The following is a 24614-nucleotide window of genomic DNA, read 5'->3' on the forward strand; positions in this document are numbered from 1 at the left end:
GGTGATCGCCCTTTTTCGGGAACCGTCCATTTTTACTTGTTCACCTTTCATTGTGCTTGGTCTATGGTTCTTATGAAAAATTGAAAATTAGTAGCATAGTTGACTGAAGATGGAAGGTGCGAAGAGGGGCACTTGCCTCCCCCCCCCCCCCCCTGGAGTACAGAGTTTTTATCATAATAGAATTACCACACACTTGTAATATTCGTGATTCTGCAAAACTTCTCGTTTAGCCACTGTAGCTTTATGTGGCTGATTGCAGTGAAATAATATAAGGTGGCGCACAAAAAACCGGCCCCGAGTACAGACTGCTTGCCAATTACACACAATTTGTTGACCGCTATGAGCAGAATAGATAAGCATGTAATAATTAGGCAATGAAGAAATAACAAATAAGCTAATACAAACAACTTCGAAACAATAGATAATGATTGGTAAGCAAGAAAGAGCAGTCTAGTACTTGGGGCAGATTTTTCGTGCGCCACCCTGTACCACTGAAATAATATAGTAGGAGTTACCATATTCTCTTCACAAAATGTGACACCATACACTTCATTACGAAGAACGGGCTTCATTTGGTTGTTAGTCAGTCTGCCTTCCATAACAATCAATATGCTCTTTTCCCTTGGATTAAAAAAAAGACTGAAAATGGCCACTTGTATGTGCCGTGCAGATGTCATTTGCATGTGTAATGACAAAAAATCTTGCCTTTTGATAAGTATTTATTCTGCTGTTTATCGAAATAGTGAAGTAAGCTGATACGCCATTTTGGTACCTGAAAAGGTTTTTGTATTACATACCACATAATTTTTATGTAGTTTACGTAGTTATAAACTACATATTAATTACTGGCCATGGACTCTGAATAGAATATGAAAGAACCAGAAGTTCAGAGTTCAAAAAAGGTTTGAAACAGATCTAGAATGGGCGTGGGAAGCAAACAAATCGAACAACAACAACAACTCTATACTGAACTATGAGCAGTCGCCAGTGGAACTGCGAGTGGCCATGCGAAGAAGGAAGAGTCCGGCCGACCAAGGCAGACAGGAACGGCGCCGAGGCTGGAACGAGACCGGCCGATGTCCTGTTGTGGGTATGAGACCGACCGTTTCCCGTTCCCGGGAACTGTATGTAGAAAGCCGTGACCGAAGTGAACTATGAAAGACCATTCCTTAGAATTCGTTCCTCGCTCTTTCCGTTCATTTTGGTGAACCATTCCTTTGGACCTGTTTGTTCGCAAACGACCCATCTCTACTTCAAGGCACCATCCCTTTAGGTCTGGTAATTATACAGTTAATGCTAAATTGTGCCTCTTCAGTTGTTGGCAACATGTGCCACTGAAGTTGCATAAATGAATGGTCACTCATCATAATTATTCTGCAAGTAACGATAATACTGCACAAAGCTCCCTTTAATGCTTCCGATAAGGTGCAACTGTAAAAATAATTTAGGAAAAGATCTTTGTGAATTTTTGGGTGACACGTGCTGTATGACCAAAGAATAGTTAGTTGTGCCTGTTACACAAACCGTCTTTTTATTGAGTCAGTACCTTGCTCAATACAAATCACAAAACCAGTTTCTCATATGCATAAAGCAACCACTGAATTACGCTAGAGGGTGCCAAATAGGATACTTCCCACAAGACACAGAGCAAATCTGAGAGTATACACCTAGGTTCTAAGTCACACACAAAGTTAAGGCTACAAAATTATCGTGATGCCAAATAGATCAAATCTTCCGAACCATCACAAAGCACACTCAAAAAATTAGGTCTGCATCCATTCTGGATCTTCTGATTTTGGTTACTTTTTTCTTTTTGCTTCAGAAATTCAACAATATCTAGACTTTAATAAAAAAAATTGTTCCAGGCATGCTTCATGGTTACACCTACATACTTTGCCAACACTCTGTGTTGAATTCCCTCAAAAACGGTTGAAACTGAAGGTGTTACAATGCATGGAACTTCAAGAAATTTAATGTTTGTACCACAGATTTTATCAAATGCTCCAGGTCTGAAAATTTAGCACAGTGTGGTTTTTGATGTACAGAACAATGGATCCTGTACAAATTGTCTCTCGGCCATTGTAATTTTTTGCTCTTTCATCATCAGTTAAATCTTAAAATTTTTTTCTATGGAAAATCTGGGATAACCTTTGATTATTCAACTCCGTAGTAGATATTAAGAATTCTCACCCTTCTCTTCAAATTGGAACTGTGATAGTCTTTTATTTTTGAAGGCTTTTGATGATATTTTGCTAGAGTGCCTCTTTTTGTGCAAACAACCACTGAAGCCCTAACTTACTTCCTGTGCCCCAAGCAAATAAAGAAGGTAAACAGCACTGACACAAACATTCTGCCGTGGTGAAGAAAACTGTGCTGTTGAGAAATGACACACTGAATACTGGAAGAAACAGTATCACATCGCACTTAAATGAAATGTCACACTGTATTGAGTAGTTCTGACAAGGACCAAGCAAGCTAGAGATAGACTGAGTAGTGCCAAGTCAGGCAGCCCAGTGCTGCATGCATGTGGCACATTGTGCATGTGTGAAGTTTAGCACACTATGGCCAAACCTAGTTCACGTGATTGTGAAAGACGTTACTGAACCAAGCCAGTAAAAGTAATGGTGAAGGTGACTTTGTCACTAACATTCTGTCAAATAAAACAAACTATGGACAATATTTATTAACTGGGAAGACAGGAATGATAAAGCCGTCTTATGAGACACTGAAAGTAATTCCTTTCTGTATGCAGCAATATGACCGTAGTAATTTCCTAGCCAGTAATATTTAAAGTACTTACTGTTTAGGACTACGGTGTAGAGAAAAATATTTTTATTGCCAAACATTTAGCATGCTACTATCTTGGTAGTAAATAGATAATTAAAATCATTTCACATTTTCTGTGTAAAGAGCAACAACCCGTGGATAAGGTATGTTCCAGAATAATCAAGCAATGTTTGGACCATTCTTAGTACTTCCACAGACATAATGAAAATATTTTGCACATTCGTCTTTGTTACATATTTCTATTGCTGTTTGTGAACTTTGTTGATCGATCCGTATAACATACAACCCATTTTTATGTTTAAGTGATTTGACACCTAAGTCAGGAATACATTTCTTGGAATTCCCCCAATACAATAAAAAGTAACTAGGTCCACAGAGATTAATCAAAAATACTTTGTGTGGAGACTGGAGTTGATATCCAATGCATAGTGGCTACTAAACTTCAACGATGAACATTCCAGTACGAAAAATAAAAATTGCTTTAGTTTCTCAGAATTGAAACTTTTTCCCCAGGGCAGTTTTCATAATTTTCAGGGCATAGAATTGTGACTAATCTTCCACTAATTGTGCTGCTCGTAGGACGGACACACACACACACACACACACACACAACCAACTTTACATGCATTACCAAACTGATGGTTCCTTGATGCGTGAGTGTTTGTCCTCTCAAAGTATCTTTCTCAAACAGTGGAAACTGTACGTTGGAATATCAACACTGTAAGGAAAAGATGGATTGCTACTTACCATAAAGATGCCTTGTTAAACGGCGGAGAGGCACAACTAAAAGACACTAAAACATTAGCTTTCAATCACAGCCTTCATCAGAAAAAGACACACACACACACATATATATATATTTGCTCAAGCAAGCACAACTCAAACATACCTGACCGCCGTCTCCAGCAGCTCAGACCAACATTCTGGTGTCATCTTTATGATAAGTAACAATCTATCTTTTCCTTGCATTGTTGTATTTTCCAGTTTAAACTAATTGGGCCATAAAGCTCTTTAGTCTTCAGTTTGATTCAGTACCTCGCCATTAGTTAAACCTGCTCATCTAATAGTCAGCTCTCTTCTGGAGCACTACAAATTTCATGTTCTCGTTTTTCTTCCCAGTGAAGCTTTTTAGGCTATTGCTAGTCTCTTTGCTCCTGCTGTGATTGCATTCCTTTGGTTTCCTGGTGGTGGTGGTTAAATAATCATTACATATCATTTGCTAGTTCGCCTGTAAATGAGACACCTTATATCAATTCTAAATAGATTGAAAGTTAATTTTGTGTGTGTGTGTGTGTGTGTGTGTGTGTGTGTGTGTGTGTGTGTGTGTGTGTGTGTGTTTGTTTTACCTGATTCTACGTCACTTGTGCGCTCTCTCTCTCTCTCTCTCTCTCTCTCTCTCTCTCTCTCTCTCATTGTTTGGAATATTCTGTTTATTTATTTATTTTTTAGGTGTATGCTGTGAAGCATGCAGTCCAGCGCCCATTGTCACTGATTCAGGGACCACCAGGAACTGGCAAGACTGTTACATCAGCAACTATTGTTTACCATCTAGTGAAGCAGAGTGGTGGTTCAGTACTTGTTTGTGCTCCTTCAAACATAGCTGTTGACCAGTTAACTGAGAAGATTCATCAGACGGGCCTGAAAGTTGTTCGTCTCTGTGCAAAATCGCGTGAAGCTATTGATTCCCCCGTCTCCTTTCTCGCTTTGCATAAACAGATACGAATTATGGACAGGTATGATAACATTTTTTTTCATTTAGGAGTAATTTCAGAATTATTTATAAAAATAACTGTCATAAAATTACTCCTGCATTTATAACTGTGCCATGGTACTTACAAGTTACTTAAGACATTAACCATCATTGATGTAATGCACATCCTTAAGAAGATCAACTGTACTTTTGTTTCATTGTAAATGATTTTATTGCTGCTTAATCTCTCATTAGTGAGTTTACTGTTCTTCAGTAGGCTATTGGGTTACATAGTTTACGACAATATCCATGTTTATTGTGTTAAGCAAACCACATACTGATGGTGCAACCTTGGTGACTTATAGGTGGATTTTACTCTCTATACAAGTGAATGCTCATGCCTGTGTCTGCTGGACTGGCTCACCAGTACTGTTTCAGGCATTGATCTAAAAATTGCTGAATACTATTAACAATGTTCCTAGCAAAGTTAGTACTATGTGCTTAAATACACAGATACAGTTTCTTGTCAGTAAGTTGGGTGCAGTCATTGTATGCAGCTGTTTTATTTCTTTGCAACAATTTCAAGTAAAAGTAATTAATGTGAGACAAATGGTCAGACAATTTTGTTAGTTGAAGCAAAGAAGAATAACTAAAATTGTAAATTTGTATTTTAACGTAAAAATGCTTGCACTCGAATCTCTCTGTAAAATACAACATTACAGACTCTAAAAGTGCCATGTCGCTTTTGTTTCATAGTAACTTTGTATCTTTCTCTGTCTCTGTGCGCATGTCCGTGTGCCTGTGGTAGCTTGTATGCGTCCATGCATTTTCATGGAAAGTGGTGATCAAAGAGAGGGCTTCACAGTGGTGTGCTAATACATATAACAACAGTGCCATTAATGAATGTACATCACGTGCCATGCTATTTAAGACCTTATTTTTATTGGAAAAATGGAAGAAACACTACTACTTCAAAGCAATAATTTTGAGGAAAGATGATAAATTCAGTACACAGAGTGCTGTTGCAGCCATGCATGAAGGCAGAGATAACTTTGAAAAGTGACACATACGTTCTTATTTAACAATAATAAAGTAAGTTAGCAGACTCGAACAATGGTACTATGATAGCACATTTCTCGTCAAATTGTTACAGTTTCTCGTTACTCAGCTTTGGACTCGGATGATCATAATAATTTCTCAAAGTCCTAGTCCATTAATACTCAGAAATTGATTCTATTTTTACACAGTACAGTTATTAGGTCATGAATATTTATTTGTCGTCTCCTAGTTTGGATTCATTGCTGTTACGATGGGGCAGTTAGGGAGAATTTTATGTGATTTGATGTGGTCCAATCTCAGCAAAATTAGTTGCCCTTTGTAACCTGTGGCATCAGCGCTCTGTCAGTTGTGTGATGTACTTTTGCATTGGTGCTACCTGGATGAAATATCATGCTGCAATGCAAATTAGTCTTTTTTAAACAAATAATGTTATTATTTAGTTTGAATATAACAGAGGGAAACATTCCACGTGGGAAAAATATATCTAAAAACAAAGATTATGTGACTTACTTGTGTCTGTGTATGTGCGGATGGATGTGTGTGCGCGTGTGTGTGTGCGTGCGCGCGCGCTCGCGCGTTTGTGTGTTTGTGTGTGTGTGTGTGTGTGTGTGTGTGTGTGTGTGTACCTGTCCTTTTTTCCCCGTAAGATAAGTCTTTCCGCTCCCGGGATTGGAATGACTCCTTACCCTCTCCCTTAAAACCCACAACCTTTCTCCTTTCGTCTTTCCCTCTCCTTCCCTCTTTCCTGACGAAGCAGCCGTTGGTTGCGAAAGCTTAAATTTTGTGTGTATGTTTGTGTGTCTATCAACATGCCAGCGCTTTCGTTTGGTAAGTCACATCATCTTTGATTTTAGATTTATTATTTAGTTTGTTACTTTGTTGCTTCAGGTGCAACTTCACGAAGAAATTTGTCATTGCTAACCGTGCCAAATTTCTTGTGCTTGTGAGATACTGATGTATGCAAGTGACCAATATTTATTTGTGTCTTTGTGACCAGAATGCATTTTTGTTCTTCATGTTAAATGCTGAAATCAATTTAATTTGTAACGAAGTTGTGTGTCATCTATTTACAGCAATACCGAACTGCAGAAGCTACAGCAGTTGAAAGACGAGACAGGTGAACTGTCCTCTGTAGATGAGAAAAGGTACCGCATGCTGAAGAAAGCTGCCGAGAAAGAGCTTTTGGAGGCTGCAGATGTTATCTGTTGTACCTGTGTGGGTGCAGGTGACCCACGCTTACAACGCTTAAAATTTCATTCAATTCTTATTGATGAAAGTATGCAAGCAACAGAACCGGAGTGCATGGTTCCAGTTGTACTAGGAGCGAAACAGGTATATCGTAAATTGTGTGTGTGTGTGTGTGTGTGTGTGTGTGTGTGTGTGTGTGTGTGTGTGTGTGTCGATGGTGCATGTGTGTTTGTGTTTAATAGTTTCCGCAACAAAATTGTCTCCAAATCTGGCAGAAAATCCAGAGAGATTCGTGTCATAAGTAAAGTACACAAGCAGCAACACACAATTGATACCTTCACTGCACAATAGCAGTGGAATGTTACTGACAATAGTCTCACTAAAGCAGTGTTATGAAACGCTTTCTTATGATATTCGTTCATCAAAGAATATGAAGTAAATGTGCCAGAATTCAAATTGAAGATAACTGCCAACACTGGTAACTTAGAAGTAGACACCCTTGGTGTAGCAAAGCAGCTTAAATCACTTGACAAAGGCAAGTCCTCTGGTCCAGATTGTATACCAGTTAGTTTTATTACAGTGTGTGCCTATACAATAGCAAATACTTAGCACTCATATTCAGCCACTCGCTCGCAGAAGATCCATACCCAAAGATGAAAGTTGTGTAGGTCAAACGAATACTCCAGAAAGGAAATAAGAGTAATCCACTGAATTACAGACCCATATCACTGATCCTGATTTTCAGAAGGATTTTCCAACATATGCTGTGTTTGAACATAATGAGTTACTGCAAAGAAAATGCCCTGTTAACAAATAATCAACACAGATTCAGACAATATCATTCTTGTGAAACATAAGTAATGAGTGCTATCAACGGGGGATCTCAGTTGGATTTCATATTTGTAGATTTCCAGAAGGCTTATGATACCATTTCTCACAAATGACTTCTAATCAAATTGTATTGTCTTTGTTGGGCAACTGTAATCTCTATTTCCTCTCTGAAAGATCACAGTTTGTAGTAACTGATGAAGAGTCATTGATTAAAACAGAAGCTCTATCAGGTGTTCCCCAAGTACACTATGTGATCAAAAGTATCTGGACATCTGGTTGAAAATGACTTAAAAGTTCGTGGCGCCCTCCATCAGTAATGCTGTAATTCAATATGGTGTTGGCCTACCCTTAGCGTTGACGACAGCTTCCACTCTCGCAAGCATACATTCATTCATGTGCTGGAAGGTTTCTTGGGGAATGGCAGCCCATTCTTCATTCAGTGCTGCACTGAGGAGAGGTATTGATGTCGGTCAGTGAGGCCTGGCATGAAGTCGGCATTCAAAAACATCCCAAAGGTGTTCTATAGGATTCAGGTCAGGACTCTGTGAAAGCTAGTCCATTACAGGGATGTTGTTGTCTTATAACCACTCCACCACAGGTCGTGCGTTATGAGCAGGGTGCTTGACAGTGTTCAAATATCCCTGAATTGTTCTTAAACAGTGGGAGCAAGACGGTGCTTAAAACATGAAGTAGGCCTGTGCTGTGATAGTGCCACACAAAACAACAAGGAGTGCAAGCCCCCTCCGTGAAAAACACGACCACACCATAACACCACTGCCTCCGAATTTTACTGTTGGCACTACACACACTTGCAGATGACATTCACTGGGCATTCGCCATACCTACACCCTGCCATTAGATCGCCACATTGTGTACCGTGATTCGTCACTCCACACAACGTTTTCCCACTGTTCAATCATCCAATGTTTACGCTCCTTACAGTAAGCAAGGCATCGTTTGGCATTTACCGGTGTGGTGTGTGGCTTATGAGCAGCTGCTTGACCATGAAATTCAAGTTTTCTCACCTCCTGTCTAACTGTCATAGTACGTCCAATGTATCCTGATGCAGTTTGGAATTCCTGTGTGATGGTGTGGTTAGACGTCTGCATATTACACGTTATGACGGTCTTCAACTGTCTGCGGTCTTTGTCAGTCAACAGCTGAGGTTGACCTGTACGCTTTTGTGCTGTGTGTGTCCCTTCACATATCCACTTCACTGTCACGTCAGAAACAGTGGACCTAGGGATGTTTAAGAGTGGGGAAGTCTCGTGTACAGACGTGTGACACAAGTGACACCCACTCACCTGACCACATTCGGAGTCCATGAGTTCTGCGGTGTGCCCCATTCTGCTTTCTCACGATGTCTAATGACTACAGAGGTTGCTGATACGGAGTACCTGGCAGTAGGTGGCAGCCCAATGCACCTAATATGAAAAAAGTGTGTTTTTTGGGTATGTCTGGATACTTTCGATCACATGGTGTAAGTATTACAGGGCCTGTGGTATTGTTAATCTACATAAATGATTTATGAGATAGTCTGAGCACCCCTCTTAGATGGTTTTCAGAAGACGTTGTTATTTACTGTCTAGTAAAGTCATCAGAAGATCAGAATCTATTGCAGTATGACTTCTCAAGGCAGTCAATTAAACTAAATATGTAGGGATTACAATTACAAATAATTTAAATTGTATTGACCCCATAGATAATTTTGTTGGGGGGTGGGAGGGCGGACAAACAAAACAGAGAGTGTGTTTTATTGGCAGAACACTTACCAGATGCAACAGGTCTGTTAAAAGGACTGCCTACACTAAGCTTATTCGTCCTCTTCTGGAGTATTGCTGTGCAGTGTGGGATCCATATCGGATAGGATTGATGGAGGACATGGAAAAAGTTCAGAGAAGATTAGCTTTTGTTGTATGACTGCAAAAGGGGGGGGGGGTGTCATTCATGTGATATGCAAGTTGGGGAGACAGTCATTAAAACAAAGGCATTTTTTGTTGCAGTGAGATCTTTATAGGGAGAAACGATCATTATAATAAATGAGAAATCGGAGCTCACCAGGAAATATTTAAGTGTTTGCTGTTAGATAGTGAAATGGTAGAGAGGGAGTCTGGAGGTGGTTTGATTAAACACATTGCCAGGCACTGTGTGCTCTTTTACACCTTGACAGAGATAATTAGTGGATTATTAATCACCTCTATCATTGTTTATGAAGCTGTTTTTTCAGATTAAATTGGGTTGTATGTATGTTTCAGAAAAATATTAATTCAGAAACAGATGGTTTATCTTACTGTATTCACATTTGAGGAGCTTCATTGCCTGCAGCAAATGCTAGAATTGTTTCTCTAAAAAGGCAGGAACTCTTTCCCTTCTTCCCTTCTCTATGATTGTGTCTATGGGGTTCTTCTCTGTCTTGCTGGTGCCTTCACAGACCAAAGTCAATGTCCACACTTCGTCTGCAAAGAAATGTCCAGTGCTTGGTCTCCCCACTCATGTCCCTCCCCTCATGTAGCCACTGATGGGCCACATTGGAGTGCCCCCTCTTGACTCAGTAGTTCCCAGGTCTGGCGCAGCTGAATCACACTCTTCACCAGGCTTTCAGTCACTTGTCTTCATTCACTGAAATGAAAAGTACCCGCCCCACTATCCTCCCCATCCCTCTCGCAGCAGCAATCTACTTTCCATCCATCTAACCTATAGTATGTTTGTCTACCCGTATTCATCCCAGCTCCAACCTCTTGCCCTGTAGCTCACAGCCCTGTGGAAGACCTATATGCAAGACATGTCCCGGATATCCTCCTGCCAGCTACTGAAGTCATGTCGCAGGTATGCCCCCTCCGCCCCGGGAATTTTTTAGAATTCCGGGAATTTTTCATTGTTGTATTTTTCAGTTAAGTCCTTGTAATTTTGACTGGTAAGAACTGAAACTCTAACAAAGAATTTTATTTTAGCCTGCTACTGCAGAATAATACTGCAGCAATAAAACATAAATGAGGGAAAGAAAACCAAAATAAATTTAATTTGCAAAGGAAATGCACAATTTCCAACAACAAAACATAATGCACACACATGCGTCTGCCACCACCGGAGTGTGTCAGAGGCTTTAGGACTAAGACTATGCAATACTTCATAACAGCAAACTGCTTCCCATGACCGTGACGTCACAATGGTTTACATTAGGTTTGTTTGAGCATTTGCCAGCAGGCTAGTGTGCATGTGCAGTTCAGTCGTGTACGAGCAGAACCTGCTCCCACTTATGGCTACGTGAAGTACGGCTGTTAACTGTGTCAGCAGTACCAACTAGCAGCCAGACACTAGCTGGAAAAATTCTTCTGGCGAACCCAAGCTGCCAGATTCACACATGCGCATAGCCGTCTAAGTTGCAATGGAGAGGGCGGTAGTCTCCACATGACCCGTGTTTACGTTTAGTAATTTTGCTGTTTCTCCTTTGTTTACAACCCTCACATCAAGTGAAAACAAAATGGATTATTGTGACTGAGGTGTAGCAAGTGAATTAAAATGCATTCACATACTTATGAAAGGCTAAAATACGTTATTAGTTTTAGTTTCCTGGTTTTATTTTATTTCCAGTTTTTTGGCATTCAAACATTAATTGCCTTGCAGAACACTGAAGTTATTATTGTCGATTTGCTGAAGAAATTTGGCTTTTATTAATTTTTTCCGCAGAGCCAGTCAATTTATTTGAAACGAAGTGTCTCATTCTACAGTGTTGGCTAGTGTCAACTGTTTTCCTGAGTTACAAGTGCCCGTTTTTATCCCCTGGCGCATATGGCATTATGCCATAATAAAAAAACCAAACATGAGGTAATACAGTACTGGTACTCCAAGAAAATTTGCCACCCGAAAATCACACTGAAAAGCTTACTATCAGACTGGGTCCTACTTCTTTGTGAATCTGGACAGACGAATGTGCACTTTCAGTCAAATTATGCATTTTAGTCTGGTTTATGAAATTCCGATACTCTTGGAGTACCCCCTGATATTCTGTTCTGTTTACAATGTAATGTAAGCTCTCTTAATGCTATATAGGTATGAACATGTAGGCTTCCTAAGTAGTCGTAGCTGTGCACGTGCAGTATCGCCGTTTTCAGGCGCTCTCTGACAATTGCTGAAACAAATTCTAACAGGTCGTGGGAAAATACTGGGAAAGGTGGCTGAAAAGCATTAGTTTCAAAGTAAATTTCATTTTACACAACATGAATTATGTTACATGTGCGAATGTGCTTTCAGTTTCTTAAATCACAGTGTGTTTGATTCTCATTTAAAGGTTAACACTCTGAGGGCCAACAACTTAGAAGAATTTTGAGCCCAGATGTTTATGTATTATTTAAAATTTTACTGGCACATTTGTGTGATTTATATTAAAGTATAACACGTGCAAGAAAGACCAGTATTATATGTGAGCGCTTAGCTTTTCTAGTAGCCACACTATGTATATTAATTTAAACCATTAACTTTTCCTATTTGTGTGTTTGCGCCAGTGAACAGTGATGTTGGTTGCTGTTGGTGGACTAAGTCACATGTCCTATGCTCTGAATATCTGCTATCATCGACTGGTGAGATCATGTGACATCAGCTGTGGTTGGCTAACTAAAGCACATCACAATTTCGATTTCAGTGCTTCGGAAACTAACGTGCTGTGGTTGGTGAATTCTGATATACACTTTCGTAATACGAAAATATGCAGTGTATATTTTGCTGCAAATCAAAGATATTTCCAAAATGCGCTTAGTGTGTGTGTGTGTGTGTGTGTGTGTGTGTGTGTGTGTGTGTGTTGATTTATAAAGTGCTGGAAGTTCTACGGCAGTGTATAAAGCCTTAACCATTCAAAGGGTTGATAAATTTTACAGTTCTGAGAGAAAGTACTCTGTCACTTAACACAGAAAAGTGTATTTTTAACCGTGAAAAAAATCTGGGAATTTTTTTCCTTGTCCACATATACACCCTGTCACTGCAATTGAGCAGTTTCTTCAAGGGTTGGACCTCCCTTTCTAAATTCTATTTCTGTAGTGTTAGCCATCTGGGGAAGAACTCCCTCCCTAGTGCCTCTGGTGTGAGTCATGCTGCGCTGGAAGCTGTGGCTGTTCAGACCCATTTAGACTTTGGAGTAATGATATGCAAACTTTATCTCCTTTCAGACTGGCCTCCTACACTTCCTACTCTTCTTACCCTCCTTAAACACCTCCCCCCCCCCCTTCCTTCCATTTGGGGATTTTAATGCCCATAACCCTCTGTGGGGTGGTACTGAGACCACTGACTGGGGCAGGGTTGTTGGAGACCTGCTGGCAGGGCTTGATCTCTGCCTCTTAAACACTGGAGCCCCCACACACTTTAGTGTGGCACATTGCACATTCTTAGCTATTGATCTTTCCACCTGTAGCCCTGAATTCCTCCCATGCGATCAATGGCAGCCCATTGAGGAGTTGGAGTTGCAGGATGCCCTGTTGCCTCTTCTACTCTGAACTGGCAATGGCTTTGCGGGCTTCTTGGTCCACTCGAGCCCTTGTGCTACCTGCTCTTTTGCTCTTCTTCCCCCTTGTTCTGCCTTTGTTTTCTGTGCTTGTGTCACGCAGTCCACATCACTAGTCTCGTGGGTGTTGTTTGGTGGGGTGTCGCTGGTAAGTGGCGGGAGGTATGTTCCACATAGCACTTTTTGCTTTTGAATCCCTCCGTTGCTCCCTGGATATGACACCTTGCCCATCTTTGTTACTTTCTCCCCTTTCTTCTTCCTTGTTCCTTTCTCTACAGTTTGTTAACCTTCAGTAGACCTTGAGGTTTCCTTTCTTTCAGTTTTGTGCATTAGGCCCTTCTTTGTTATTCAGTTTTGTTGGCTTGCTTGTTCCAAGTAGGAGGGACTGATGACCTCGTAGTTTCGTCCCTTCAGTCATTAAACCTACCAACTAACCACTGAAAAGACTGCAAATTTATCTGTTATGACCATTTGTGTTTATAGTATTACAACACAAAATCTGGAATATTGTTCCACTTTCTTTGTTTGTTGACTGTCTTTTTATCCATGACGTATCAGTATAAAACATGAACAAAGAACACCAGCATTTGAGTTGCATGCCAATAAATATTCAGTTTACTGTTTGATAGCTACAGATTTGCCCCTGCCTCTGATTGGTACTTGTGAGTAAAGTCTGAACTCGTCGGAACTACTGCCATCCTATACGAACTGCTTCTGTGCATTATTTTCATCATAGCATACGATCTTTATGAAGTGCAGAGTTGCCAGCACTGAACAGTACTGTCTATGTACACATTTCCTCACCCTGCAGGCACAAATGTCCTACTCCCACCACCATTCCCAGAACTCTTGGCACCAAACGTTGCAGTGGCAAAACTACTGATACCATCAAATTTGAAAGAGCTAAGCAGGGAGGGAGAACGTTTAATGGAATTGGGACTGGGACTTCCAAACATGGACGTTCTATGTGGAAAAATGCTATAATGAGGGAATACTAATGACAGTCCAGTGTTCTAAAATGTACTTGTGTTCCTGTAAAAACATTTGCTTTTCTCTTTTAAATTACACTATGCATATGTTTGTGTCCCGTGCTGCATTTTGAAATTTCATTTACATCAACTCACAATTAGGTCAGTTTACAGCCAGTACTGAGTGAGAAGGGGAAAGTCTAAAGAATCAGACTTGGAGGGAAGGGGGGAGAGGATAATTTAATGTATTCTAAATGTGGGAGATGTGCTTATAAATATGTATCAAATTAGGGTTAGAATACTGGCTGTAGCACTAAGTTTTCTTTTTGCATATCAGAATCGTCGGTTATCAATTCCTGAACTTTCGATTTATGTGCAAGTTTATTTAAAAACTGTGAAATTAAAAACCATAGCCTCACTATGAAATGCATGAAAATTTAAACCATGCAATAAACTTTCATTTTTAATTACTCACAGCAAGTGGCAGTTTCTCAGTGCTAATCTTGCTATGCACAGAAATATGTATTGTGGACATACAATTATTGTGCAAGACATGCTGTTCATATAATTCTCTTTTAAAGCACAACTTGTAGTCAATAGCAAATAAGAAAAGTTAACTTGCAGCTCAGTTGCTAATTATAGGCAACAAAATTAGATATTTTTTCGGGCAGAAAAAAATGTTGGAACTGAGATGTATATTACCCTTCATTAACATGCGACCTAACCTCAGGTCTCAAATACAAATTCCCTACCTTGCAAATATTTGCCAACTATAGTTCTTACATGAGGTTGATGTATATTGGCGAAACTAGTAATTCAGACCTGTGATGCATAACATTCTAGCTTTCCTTGTAAAATATTTGCTTCTTTAAATGCCAGGAACACAGCTGAATGTCGTTCATATTGTCATATTTTGAGTCTTTGTGCAGAAATCTTCCATCCACCTGGCAGAGTGCATAATTTGAGTCCGTTGATTAGCAATGTTGGTCATGCCCATATGGGTGCTGTATTGTTGACACGCTAGCTGGCAAACCCATCATTGCTCAGGTACTCATTCTGCCAATTTTTATTGTAATTGAAAACAACAAATTAAATGTATTTGTGGTGAAGGCAAAAAATTTCATTTCCATGTACAGTCATACAAAGAAATATGCATAATGTACAAGAATAGTATACAAATTAAGAGACATGATCATGGACAGTTTCTGTGTGCTGGGCGCAGCTGCTTCATGTGTCTACAACATGATAGTATAAATGTGTCTATGGCAACACCTCTTCATATATCTATATATGGTTACTGTATCTGCTTACAGGGATTTGTGCTTCACAGTTGAAAGCTGTCAAAAGTGCTGCCAGGTGTCAGGAATTTCCTTAATTTGACTCAGCTTAAGAATATCTTAGTAGTAAGGAATAAATTTATTAAAACTTCATGCATGATGCAGCAATTTTTCATGAATTTGTGAGTTTTAACATCATATCTCTTGAACTACGTGTTGTACTATGATGTAATTGTCTAGGTATAATAAGCAGTGTATGTGAATACTGTCTGCAAAAGATGTTGCAAATGGAGTTACACTAGACGCTCACTAATCTGGCACTCAGTAGTCTGGCCTCTCAGTAATCCAGCGCACATCCAAAAACACATACACGATGAATTATCGTGTGCAACAATGCTTAGTTAAACAATGCTTTATATACTGTATTTGAAATTGTAGCTTTCTTTACTGTTCGGAATCATGTCTTCTAAAAGAAAACGCGTTACGCTAGACCTCAAGCAGAAGCACGAAATTTTGGTTGAGTTAAATCGAGGTTCTTCGCAGAAAGCCATTGCTGCTGAGTTCAGTGTTGGACGAGCAACTATTTATGACATCAAAAAGATAGATGATGTTATTTGACAGTAGTCAACGGAAATGGATAGTGAGTTGGGAAAACTGAAGGTTGTGCCAAACAGTGAGAATGGAGAACTGAGCGTAGCTGTTTATAGATTGTTCACACAACAACACAGTAAAGGAATTCCAGTCAGTAGCCTGATTATAAAGGAAAAAGCAGCTGCCTTTAACAAACTACTTGGCCGTAGTAACTTGTTTGCAGTGAGCGAAGGTTGGATATCAAACTGGAAAAAACAACACGGAATTTGGCAGCCGACAGTCACGGGGGAAAGTCGCTCAGCTATAGATAAGAATGCTGATGAGTTTGTAAGCAAGATTCTGAAAATAATAGAGGAAGAAGATTTAACTGCTGTTGCCTTGTATAATGCTGATTAAACAGGACTCTTTCAGAAGATGCTTCCTTCAAAAACATAAGCTGCCAAGAACGAGAAGGAAGCTCGCGGTTACAAGCAACAGAAGCAGCGCTTCACATTAATGGCGTGTTATAATACAAATGGTATTCATAAACTACCGCTTAGGGTGGTTGGAAAATCCCAGCATCCCCGTTGTTTTCAACATACTGATATAAATACTCGACCAGTGCAGTATTGCGCTCAGAAGAAAGCGTGGATGGACAGACAAATATTCTCTGTGTTTCCATGAAACGTTTGCACTGGAGTGAGAAAAGAGCTAAAGAAGAAAAAGCTTCCACTGAAAGCTATCCTTATAATTGACAATGCCCTCAGTCATCCTTCACATGTTTCTCTAAGTCCGATGGTACACATTTACAAGCACTCTTTGTCCCACCCATTGTGACAGATCTAATTCAGCCCTTGGACCAGCAATTTTGGAATCAATTAAACATCATTATCGACATTCACTTCTCGTCTCCTTGCTGAACAGAAGTGAAAACGACTCTATTGAGACTATGCTGAAGACCTGGAAAGCAATTAATATATGTGATACAGTTTTCCATGCAGCCGAGGCACGGGATAAAGTGGAGAGAGCTACATAATAAAGAGCTGGAGAAAATGGTGGCCATCCATTGATTCAAAGTTGAACACCCAGTAGTGAGTGACAGCGATGAGCCAGTCAATTCAGAATTATCAATTACTTTGTACACTGACATGTTTCACAACTTTCCAGGAGGAGAACAAATTGATGATAAAGATGTTACTAAGTGGTTGAATGAGGAAAACTGTGATACAGACCAAACTTGAACAGATGGAGAAACAATCAAAAGCGCACAAGAAAGTAATGATGAAAGTGATGAAGGGGACACAGGAGGAGTGAGCAGGAAGATAACTCACACTGCTGGTGCTCAAGCTGCCGAGGTCTTCCTGGAGTACATTATGCAAGAACTAGATATGTGTAGTACTGATGTAATGCTTGTAAAGCGCTTGCATGATAAAGCATGCCGCTGCCGTGTATCATCATTGCGACAGTTAAAAATTAGGGACACGTTTCATAGTTAGTGATGAGACTGTATAATTATGTACAGTATACACTTGAGGAATAAGTTTTCTTTGAAAATTAATGAATTTTTGATTTAATAAAGTACAGTACACTATATCCCATATGTTTTCAAAATAAATAAATGAATAAAATAAATTTCAGACACTCAATAATCCAGCACTTCCACTAATCCGGCACCCATATGTGCCAGGAATGGCTGGCTTAGCGAGAGTAGTACCTGTAGTACCAAAGGTTTAATAAATTTAAACATCAAACATGATACGGCATAACTGGAAATTGGTTACTTTATTTATATTTATGTACTGGAAATAGTTTCTTAAAATTGTAAATAGTAATCCATATTGTTAAAACTAGCAACAAGAGAGAGATTATTATGCTATGTCATATGTTGAGCCAGCATTCTTGTCTATATTTTCATTTATTTGATTTATGACAAATGTGAAGTTCTCGTCTAGCAAAATGTTTGCTCTCTAATAAATCCTATTCCTAAATACGATATTTTTTTTTTAATTTTTAGCCATTTGATATTTGGGCAGACTCCTTCCAAATTGTGGAATTCTGGAAATTAACACATTGCCCATTGAATTATTCGAAAAATACAAGAGCTATATGTTTAGCAGGATTCCATTTACTTCAAATGGCTATCAAAAATGAGATTAAAGCATATTTAGTCACATTCCCTCTGGGCATTTTCACTAATTTCCAGGAGATTGTGGCTGTTACTACCTGAGTGCATATGTTTATAATTTCAGTTACTGCTCACAGTAGCGTAGCTGTTTTTCAGTTAGAAACAACAGTATTAAGTATTTTTGCGTTTAAAATATTAGGAGTAAAAACTGACACACAGACAACTGAAACTGCTACTTAAGAATGTCAGGGTGATAATAGGTGAATTTGGTTTTTTGTAGCTAATTCTTGTTGGTGATCACTGCCAGTTGGGCCCAGTGGTTATGTGCAAAAAAGCTGCACGTGCCGGATTATCGCAGTCATTGTTTGAACGTTTGGTTGTATTGGGGATCCGCCCATTCAGGCTTGAGGTGCAATATAGAATGCATCCAGAATTATCCAAATTTCCTTCAAATTTTTTCTATGAAGGCTCACTACAGAATGGAGTGTGTGCAGGTTAGTAAATTTTCATGCATGAACATTTTCATTATAATTAAGTTTACAAATACAAGCATTTAACAATAATAACTGAAAGCTGAAGGTTTGTATATCATACTTAACAGTATTCCATTCAGTAAGGATACAGTTAAAAGATTGTTTGAGATTCAATGTCTGTTCAAGAAATAATGTCAGTGCTGATTGGTAATTCGCGTTTAAAGACTCAAGATTCGCATCCATAGTGCAGTTAATAGAAAAATACTAAAAATATGTAACTATTTTTCAGATGAACGTAAATTGACAAAAATTGAATTTCCATGGCCACAGCCAGACAAGCCAATGTTTTTTTATGTAACTCAAGGCCAAGAAGAAATCGCAGGCTCTGGAACATCATATTTAAATCGCACAGAAGCAGCAAATGTTGAAAAAATTACAACAAGATTTTTGAGGTGTGGAGTCAAGCCTGAGCAGATTGGTGTCATAACACCATATGAGGGACAACGAGCGTACTTGGTGAGTCTTTGAAATGTCAAATGGAATACAATGGTTTCTTTTTTTGAGGGGGGGGGGGGATATTGTACTGAGAAAAGTGCAGTTATCATGGTGGAAGAGATGCGAATATCTGACTTAAAATGCTAATTGTTCCATCACTTAAGGAATTTATTACTAGGAAGCTTTTATGTGAATTTCTTATTGAAATTAAAAAGCTGTGCAAATATGCTTAAAATTGCTTTTTTGAAATTAAGAATTAAATTAAAATTTTTGTAGGCAAAAGTAGTGTGTTGTTTCAGATTAATTTCAGCAGTTGACTGTTTCTTCTGTGCTAACTTGTCATACTCTGTTCTGTGTAAATTCCTTGCTGATGTAACACAAGGAATAAAGAAGCATGCAAAAAATTACGTGGATCTTTTTCGGATCATGTGTCATAGCCTACAGTTCGATGGGATGCAAATTATGCTCATAATGTACCTAGCTATTTGTAAGTATGACAGTGGCAGATCATCTAGAGTGCTTTTTACAATAAAGTTCTAATGGAATAGTTTCACAACATTGGTTTTAGTGTGTGTGTGGCCAGCTATCACACCAGATTTCCTGATATATAACACAAGTACACAGACATTCATGATGCTGACAGAAAGAAGTGATGGGAATGAGTGTTATCCACTGATTGACTAAAAGAAGTTACCGGTACAAGAGGTAGTACAAGTTACTACAGAGGTGAAACTTCCCAGCAACTTTAAACTACATGCTAGGGCAAGAGTCGCACTGAGGATCTTTGTCTGAGGTCTGAGCTACCCAAGTTCGACTCTCAACCCATCCTCAGAGCTTTACTTCTGCCAGTACCACATCTTCTACTTTCCAAACATGCCGGATAAAGCCAAAGGTCCCAAATTTGAGTCTCAGCCTGACACACAGTTTTTGTCTGCCAGGAAGTGCCATCCAAGTGCACACTCTGCTGCAGAGTGAAAACTTCATTTTACTACAGAAGTGTTGATCATATGAATGCGGGTGGCAGATTATCACAGAGATTTTAGTTATGCATTAGCTTGCCTGGGACCGAAGAATGCTGTTTTGTGGTCTTAAAATTACATCATAGTTCGTAACACTGTAGGGTGAAAATTCAAATAATGTAGATGACCTATTGGTTCCAGTAATAATTTGGTTTAAGGAAAATACAGTTATTTGGGAAGTTACAAAAGTTCTCAGTACTGTTTATCACAGTGAATACCTCCTTGGTGGACTACCTATTTACGAGTTAAGTTGCCCCATTTGAAATTCTGTTCAATTAGCGAGTTCGTCAAGGACTTGGTTGAATAAAGAACAGTGTTAACCGCTTCAGAAATATTAGTACACTAAAATTTAAATATATTATTGTAATCAACTGACAGGATACTGCGAACTGAATAATAAATTAATGAGGAATTGTATGTTTATAGGATATTGATAATTTTGGTTGTATGTAGTATAGCCACAGTATGTCAACTCATACACTGTTGAAATAAAAATCGGAAAAATAATATTGCCTGGCAGGAGTAGAACATTAGTACGTCGCATAAGTTCCAGCTGTCTTTGTTTCATGTTGTTTTGGTATGTTGTGCATGTGGGACATGGACCATCTTGTTTAATTTACAGTGTTTAGTGCAAAGCATCCTTTAACTCACACATTGAATGAGATACATGGGTGATTTGTGATATCACTGTATAACATAGACTTTCATTGTGATTTGCATGACTGTTCAATCTGCATCTGGGCATCCAGATGTAGCTGTTCAGTGATTTCTGTAATGATTAATGCAAATGCCAGGATGGTTCCTTTGGAAGGACACCGACAATTTCCTGCCCTAACCCGAGCTTAGGCTCCATCTCTGATGACCTCAATGTCGACAGTATGTTAAACTCTCATGTCTCTTCCACCACTTGTTCCTTGTGATCTGAAGATACAACTTTTTCTTCTTCATTATATTCAATGAGATCTGTTTGGTAGCTCCATGCGTGATCCATTTCCTGGACTGTCGCAGAATGCGTAGGCCATAATATTGAGGTGTGCATGTGGTACTCTACATCATATATTTATGTGAGCTCTTGCAAGGTGCAAATGTTCTGGTTTTTCATAAAACAGTCGCCGTAGAACTACAGCATACCAGATTCGCATAGAGGAGACTGATTATACTATGTCATTAACACAATTTAATGGCAATACACAACTTATCAAAGCCATTATGCCGACAAGCCGTGTCATAGGGGATGCAGCAATGAGAGTTACTGTGGCAGTCAGCTGTTGCCTACGTGACCTATATGGCTGCTGAACTAGGATTATGCTCAAGCCTTTGAGCAGAAGCCATTTCAAAATTCAAAGAAAAGAGAGTAGAACTTAATGTTTAAGATATGGTGTAATTTTTTTAATTTGTTACTTCTAGTTTATAAATGGAATGAGATTAGTTAATTTAGTTTACACTTTAATGTATTGTAATGTATATGTTCATCAAATGTTTAAAACCTCCCTCCCCACTCCCAAATTTTCGTAATTTTTTTGTTGCAGATTCTAAAATGTAAACTTTCAGAAGTATGCTGATTCTGAAGAAATGGTTTATTCATTATATCTTAAAAGCTGCCTGTATTTCAGGTGCAGTACATGCAGTATCAGGGCTCATTGCATGCGAAGCTCTACCAGGAAATAGAAGTTGCTAGTGTAGATGCTTTCCAGGGTAGGGAAAAGGATCTGATCATCATGTCTTGTGTGCGTTCTAATGAACATCAAGGAATTGGATTCTTAAATGACCCAAGAAGACTGAATGTTGCACTCACACGTGCAAAATATGGGATTATAATCGTTGGCAACCCAAAAGTGCTATCAAAGGTGAGTCTGAATTAATCCAGAATAGACTGGTCACGGATAGTATGTTCAACGCAAGAGAAGTTGGGTACAATTCAAATAATGTTCTTGGAAGATCACACATAGCCCATTTACCCACGTTTATGCAGACTTGAGACTGTGCAGCTAAACAGAAAACCACAGATAATCTGATATGTCACATATGAAAACCTACTGCTTTACTTACAGATTACTTGCCAGAAACTAACAACTTACTTCAAAAAAGTACACTTAAAACACAATGTAGTTTGTATCACTTGTTTTCAGTACACTTTTGGGCTATGTCTATTTTTTTCTGTTCCTGCTCAAATCCTGGTTCGTATAGCTATTTAACCACTCGGGGAAGTTTTTATGATCTTCACAACCATAGATTTGTTTCATGACAGTGGGCTGATGAAGCAACAGTATTGTATTCCTCAGTGCTGTGTATTTCAAGTCACTTTCAACAGTGAGAGTTGCAATTCTCTCCCATGATCAAGCTGTTGATATGTCCATGTTGCTCCAAGCCTTAAAAACACTGTTGACTGCTCTGAACTCACTCAGGTAATTCCAGAAACTGAGGACATCTGAACCTTCTTGCTCAAGCTGTTTTGTAAGGTTCGACCAGAAATGAATCACACCAAAGTTCCTTGACTGTAAGAGTTCCGTAGCACAAGGAGGGAGGTATCTCACAGTAATCATCCCATTATCTGAAACGAAAGAACAGCATGTGCTGATAAACATGTCTCCTCCAAATATGTATACATAGCAGGAACAAACATAGAACAGAACCAGTCTCTTAAAGTTGTACTGTCTATCAAGGCTCCTTTGTGATGGGTATAATAAAGTGGTAAGTTCATTATACATTTGAACGAACAGTTCTTTAGATTTACCAGGACAGTGTATTTTCAGTTTGTGTTCACCATTTGAATTTGAACAGCAAAGAACATTCATCCTTTCTTTTCTAGGCTATTGTATGGTAACATGTGCTTCAGTCTGAGTGTGTTGTAGTTTGTGGGCAAACCCTTGCAGTCCAGTTCAGTTTCACCCGTGTTGTAATTCTGTTTCTGGAGAAAATCTTTGTTTGCTGTAACTGAGAAGGATTCATTGGAGAAAGCATTATCAGTCTCTTTTTAGCACTAAGTTTCTCACTCTGAGTTGTAATTTCTCAAACTACATAGCCATCCATCCAGGTAAAGTGTTAAAAGTTCCCTTCTACATTCAGCGTTTCATGAGACTCTGCTGCTTTCTGTATTAATTTCAGATGTGATTGGGAACTCCTAAAGAAACCACAAGGGCAGAGCTTCACGTAGCTCTGTGTAAGTTGAAGTTTTCAAGCACTTGCACCGTACTGAACGGGATTGCCTGCCAGCGTGGTTAAAAAAATTAACAACTTTCTGCATTTTTCTTCAGTCGTTTCAATCATTACAATAACATATTTCCATTTCTCTTGTCTTCCTAGCACATGTAAATGGTCTGTAACTTCAGCAACAATTAGAGGTTAACACTCGCTGTCAATAGTTCATATTATAAGCTGTGGTATTCTTTAGACCTGTGAGCAGCTAGAAAAGTATGATGATGCATTTCTCCTGGTGATGTATAATAGAGTTTCTTTTATTTTGTATCAACATAGAACAATAATTGTGAAGGAAGCCATCCAATTTTCTTGTATTGTCAGCTATTAGTAAGTTGTGAATTTTCAACCTTTAAGTAGATGCTAGGGAAAAGGCTAAGCAAACGTGTAGGCAGGAAATTGGTGGCAGGTATCTTTCAAAGATAGAGTCCAGTCCCTGCATTTACCTGACGATAAAATTGGGAACAATAGTAAATATTTGAAGTATGTCAAACAGTGGAATTGGGGCCCACATCATTTTCTGATGGTAAAACAGGAGTCACACTAATGGTGTATTTTAAATGGAAATTAAGTTACAACAGAATACTTTAGGCTCATTTTTCTAACTTTCCAAAGATCACTGGTAAAAACCAAATAATTTGCACCTTTGTAATTGGGAGCTTGGTGCATTTTTTACAGCAATTGTTTGTTTTGTGTTACACATGTAGATAGTTCAGTTTAAACTATATAATTCAGATTGTAGGTATCAGTATATTTATAATTTTCAGTTGGTTGTGGTGCTTTTACTCATTAACACTTAATATTTGCAGTACTTGGATAGTTTCATGTATAACAATTTACAGACTAGCAGAAGAAAATACATCAATTTTTAGTTAATTAATTTGAGCCCATTTGTCCTTAAACATTTTTGAGCTTTCATTCTTAAATAGTGTAAGAAAAACCTTAGAGACAATTATAATTGTAATGGAAGTTTGTGGACATCTGACACTTCGAGTAGCTGTTAAGTTATATTTAGCTATATAAATTATCTTCTTCTTTTTATATTCTACAGCAACCTTTGTGGAACCACCTGCTGAATTTTTATAAAGAACAGAAAGTTCTAGTTGAAGGCCCCCTAAACAATCTAAAAGAATCAATGATCCAGTTTGCAAAACCAAAGAAGATCGTAAATACAGCAAACCCTGGAACTCACTTCATGTCTACATCAATATATGATGCCAGAGAGGCATTGGTTCCAGGAAGTGTGTATGATCGCACTAGCCATTTAAATGGCACACCAGCACCTAATCATTTTTTCCCTAGACCAAGTAAGTTGCTTAAATTTTTGTGTATCTTGTGCTTTTAGTTCTTTCACAGTTTATGAAGAGTATAAAAAATTACACTAGCTTTAGTGGTGACATACTTCATCAGGTGGTGGTCTTACAAGAAAGAGGATCAGGTTGATAG

At 38.8% G+C, this 24614-nt stretch overlaps 1 protein-coding gene across 1 annotated transcript in view; it reads left to right on the forward strand.

Moving 5' to 3' along the window:
- LOC126198463 (regulator of nonsense transcripts 1) overlaps window positions 1-24614 on the forward strand; it is a 106728-nt gene that overhangs the window by 68889 nt on the left and 13225 nt on the right. The window contains exons 9-14 of the mRNA XM_049934808.1: window positions 4237-4520; window positions 6610-6868; window positions 18267-18480; window positions 18749-18975; window positions 21587-21820; window positions 24220-24475. Coding sequence (XP_049790765.1) covers window positions 4237-4520; window positions 6610-6868; window positions 18267-18480; window positions 18749-18975; window positions 21587-21820; window positions 24220-24475 — 1474 coding nt within the window. The remainder of the gene's footprint in view (window positions 1-4236; window positions 4521-6609; window positions 6869-18266; window positions 18481-18748; window positions 18976-21586; window positions 21821-24219; window positions 24476-24614) is intronic.

Source organism: Schistocerca nitens, chromosome 8, assembly GCF_023898315.1.
Source record: "Schistocerca nitens isolate TAMUIC-IGC-003100 chromosome 8, iqSchNite1.1, whole genome shotgun sequence".
NCBI lineage: Eukaryota > Metazoa > Arthropoda > Insecta > Orthoptera > Acrididae > Schistocerca > Schistocerca nitens.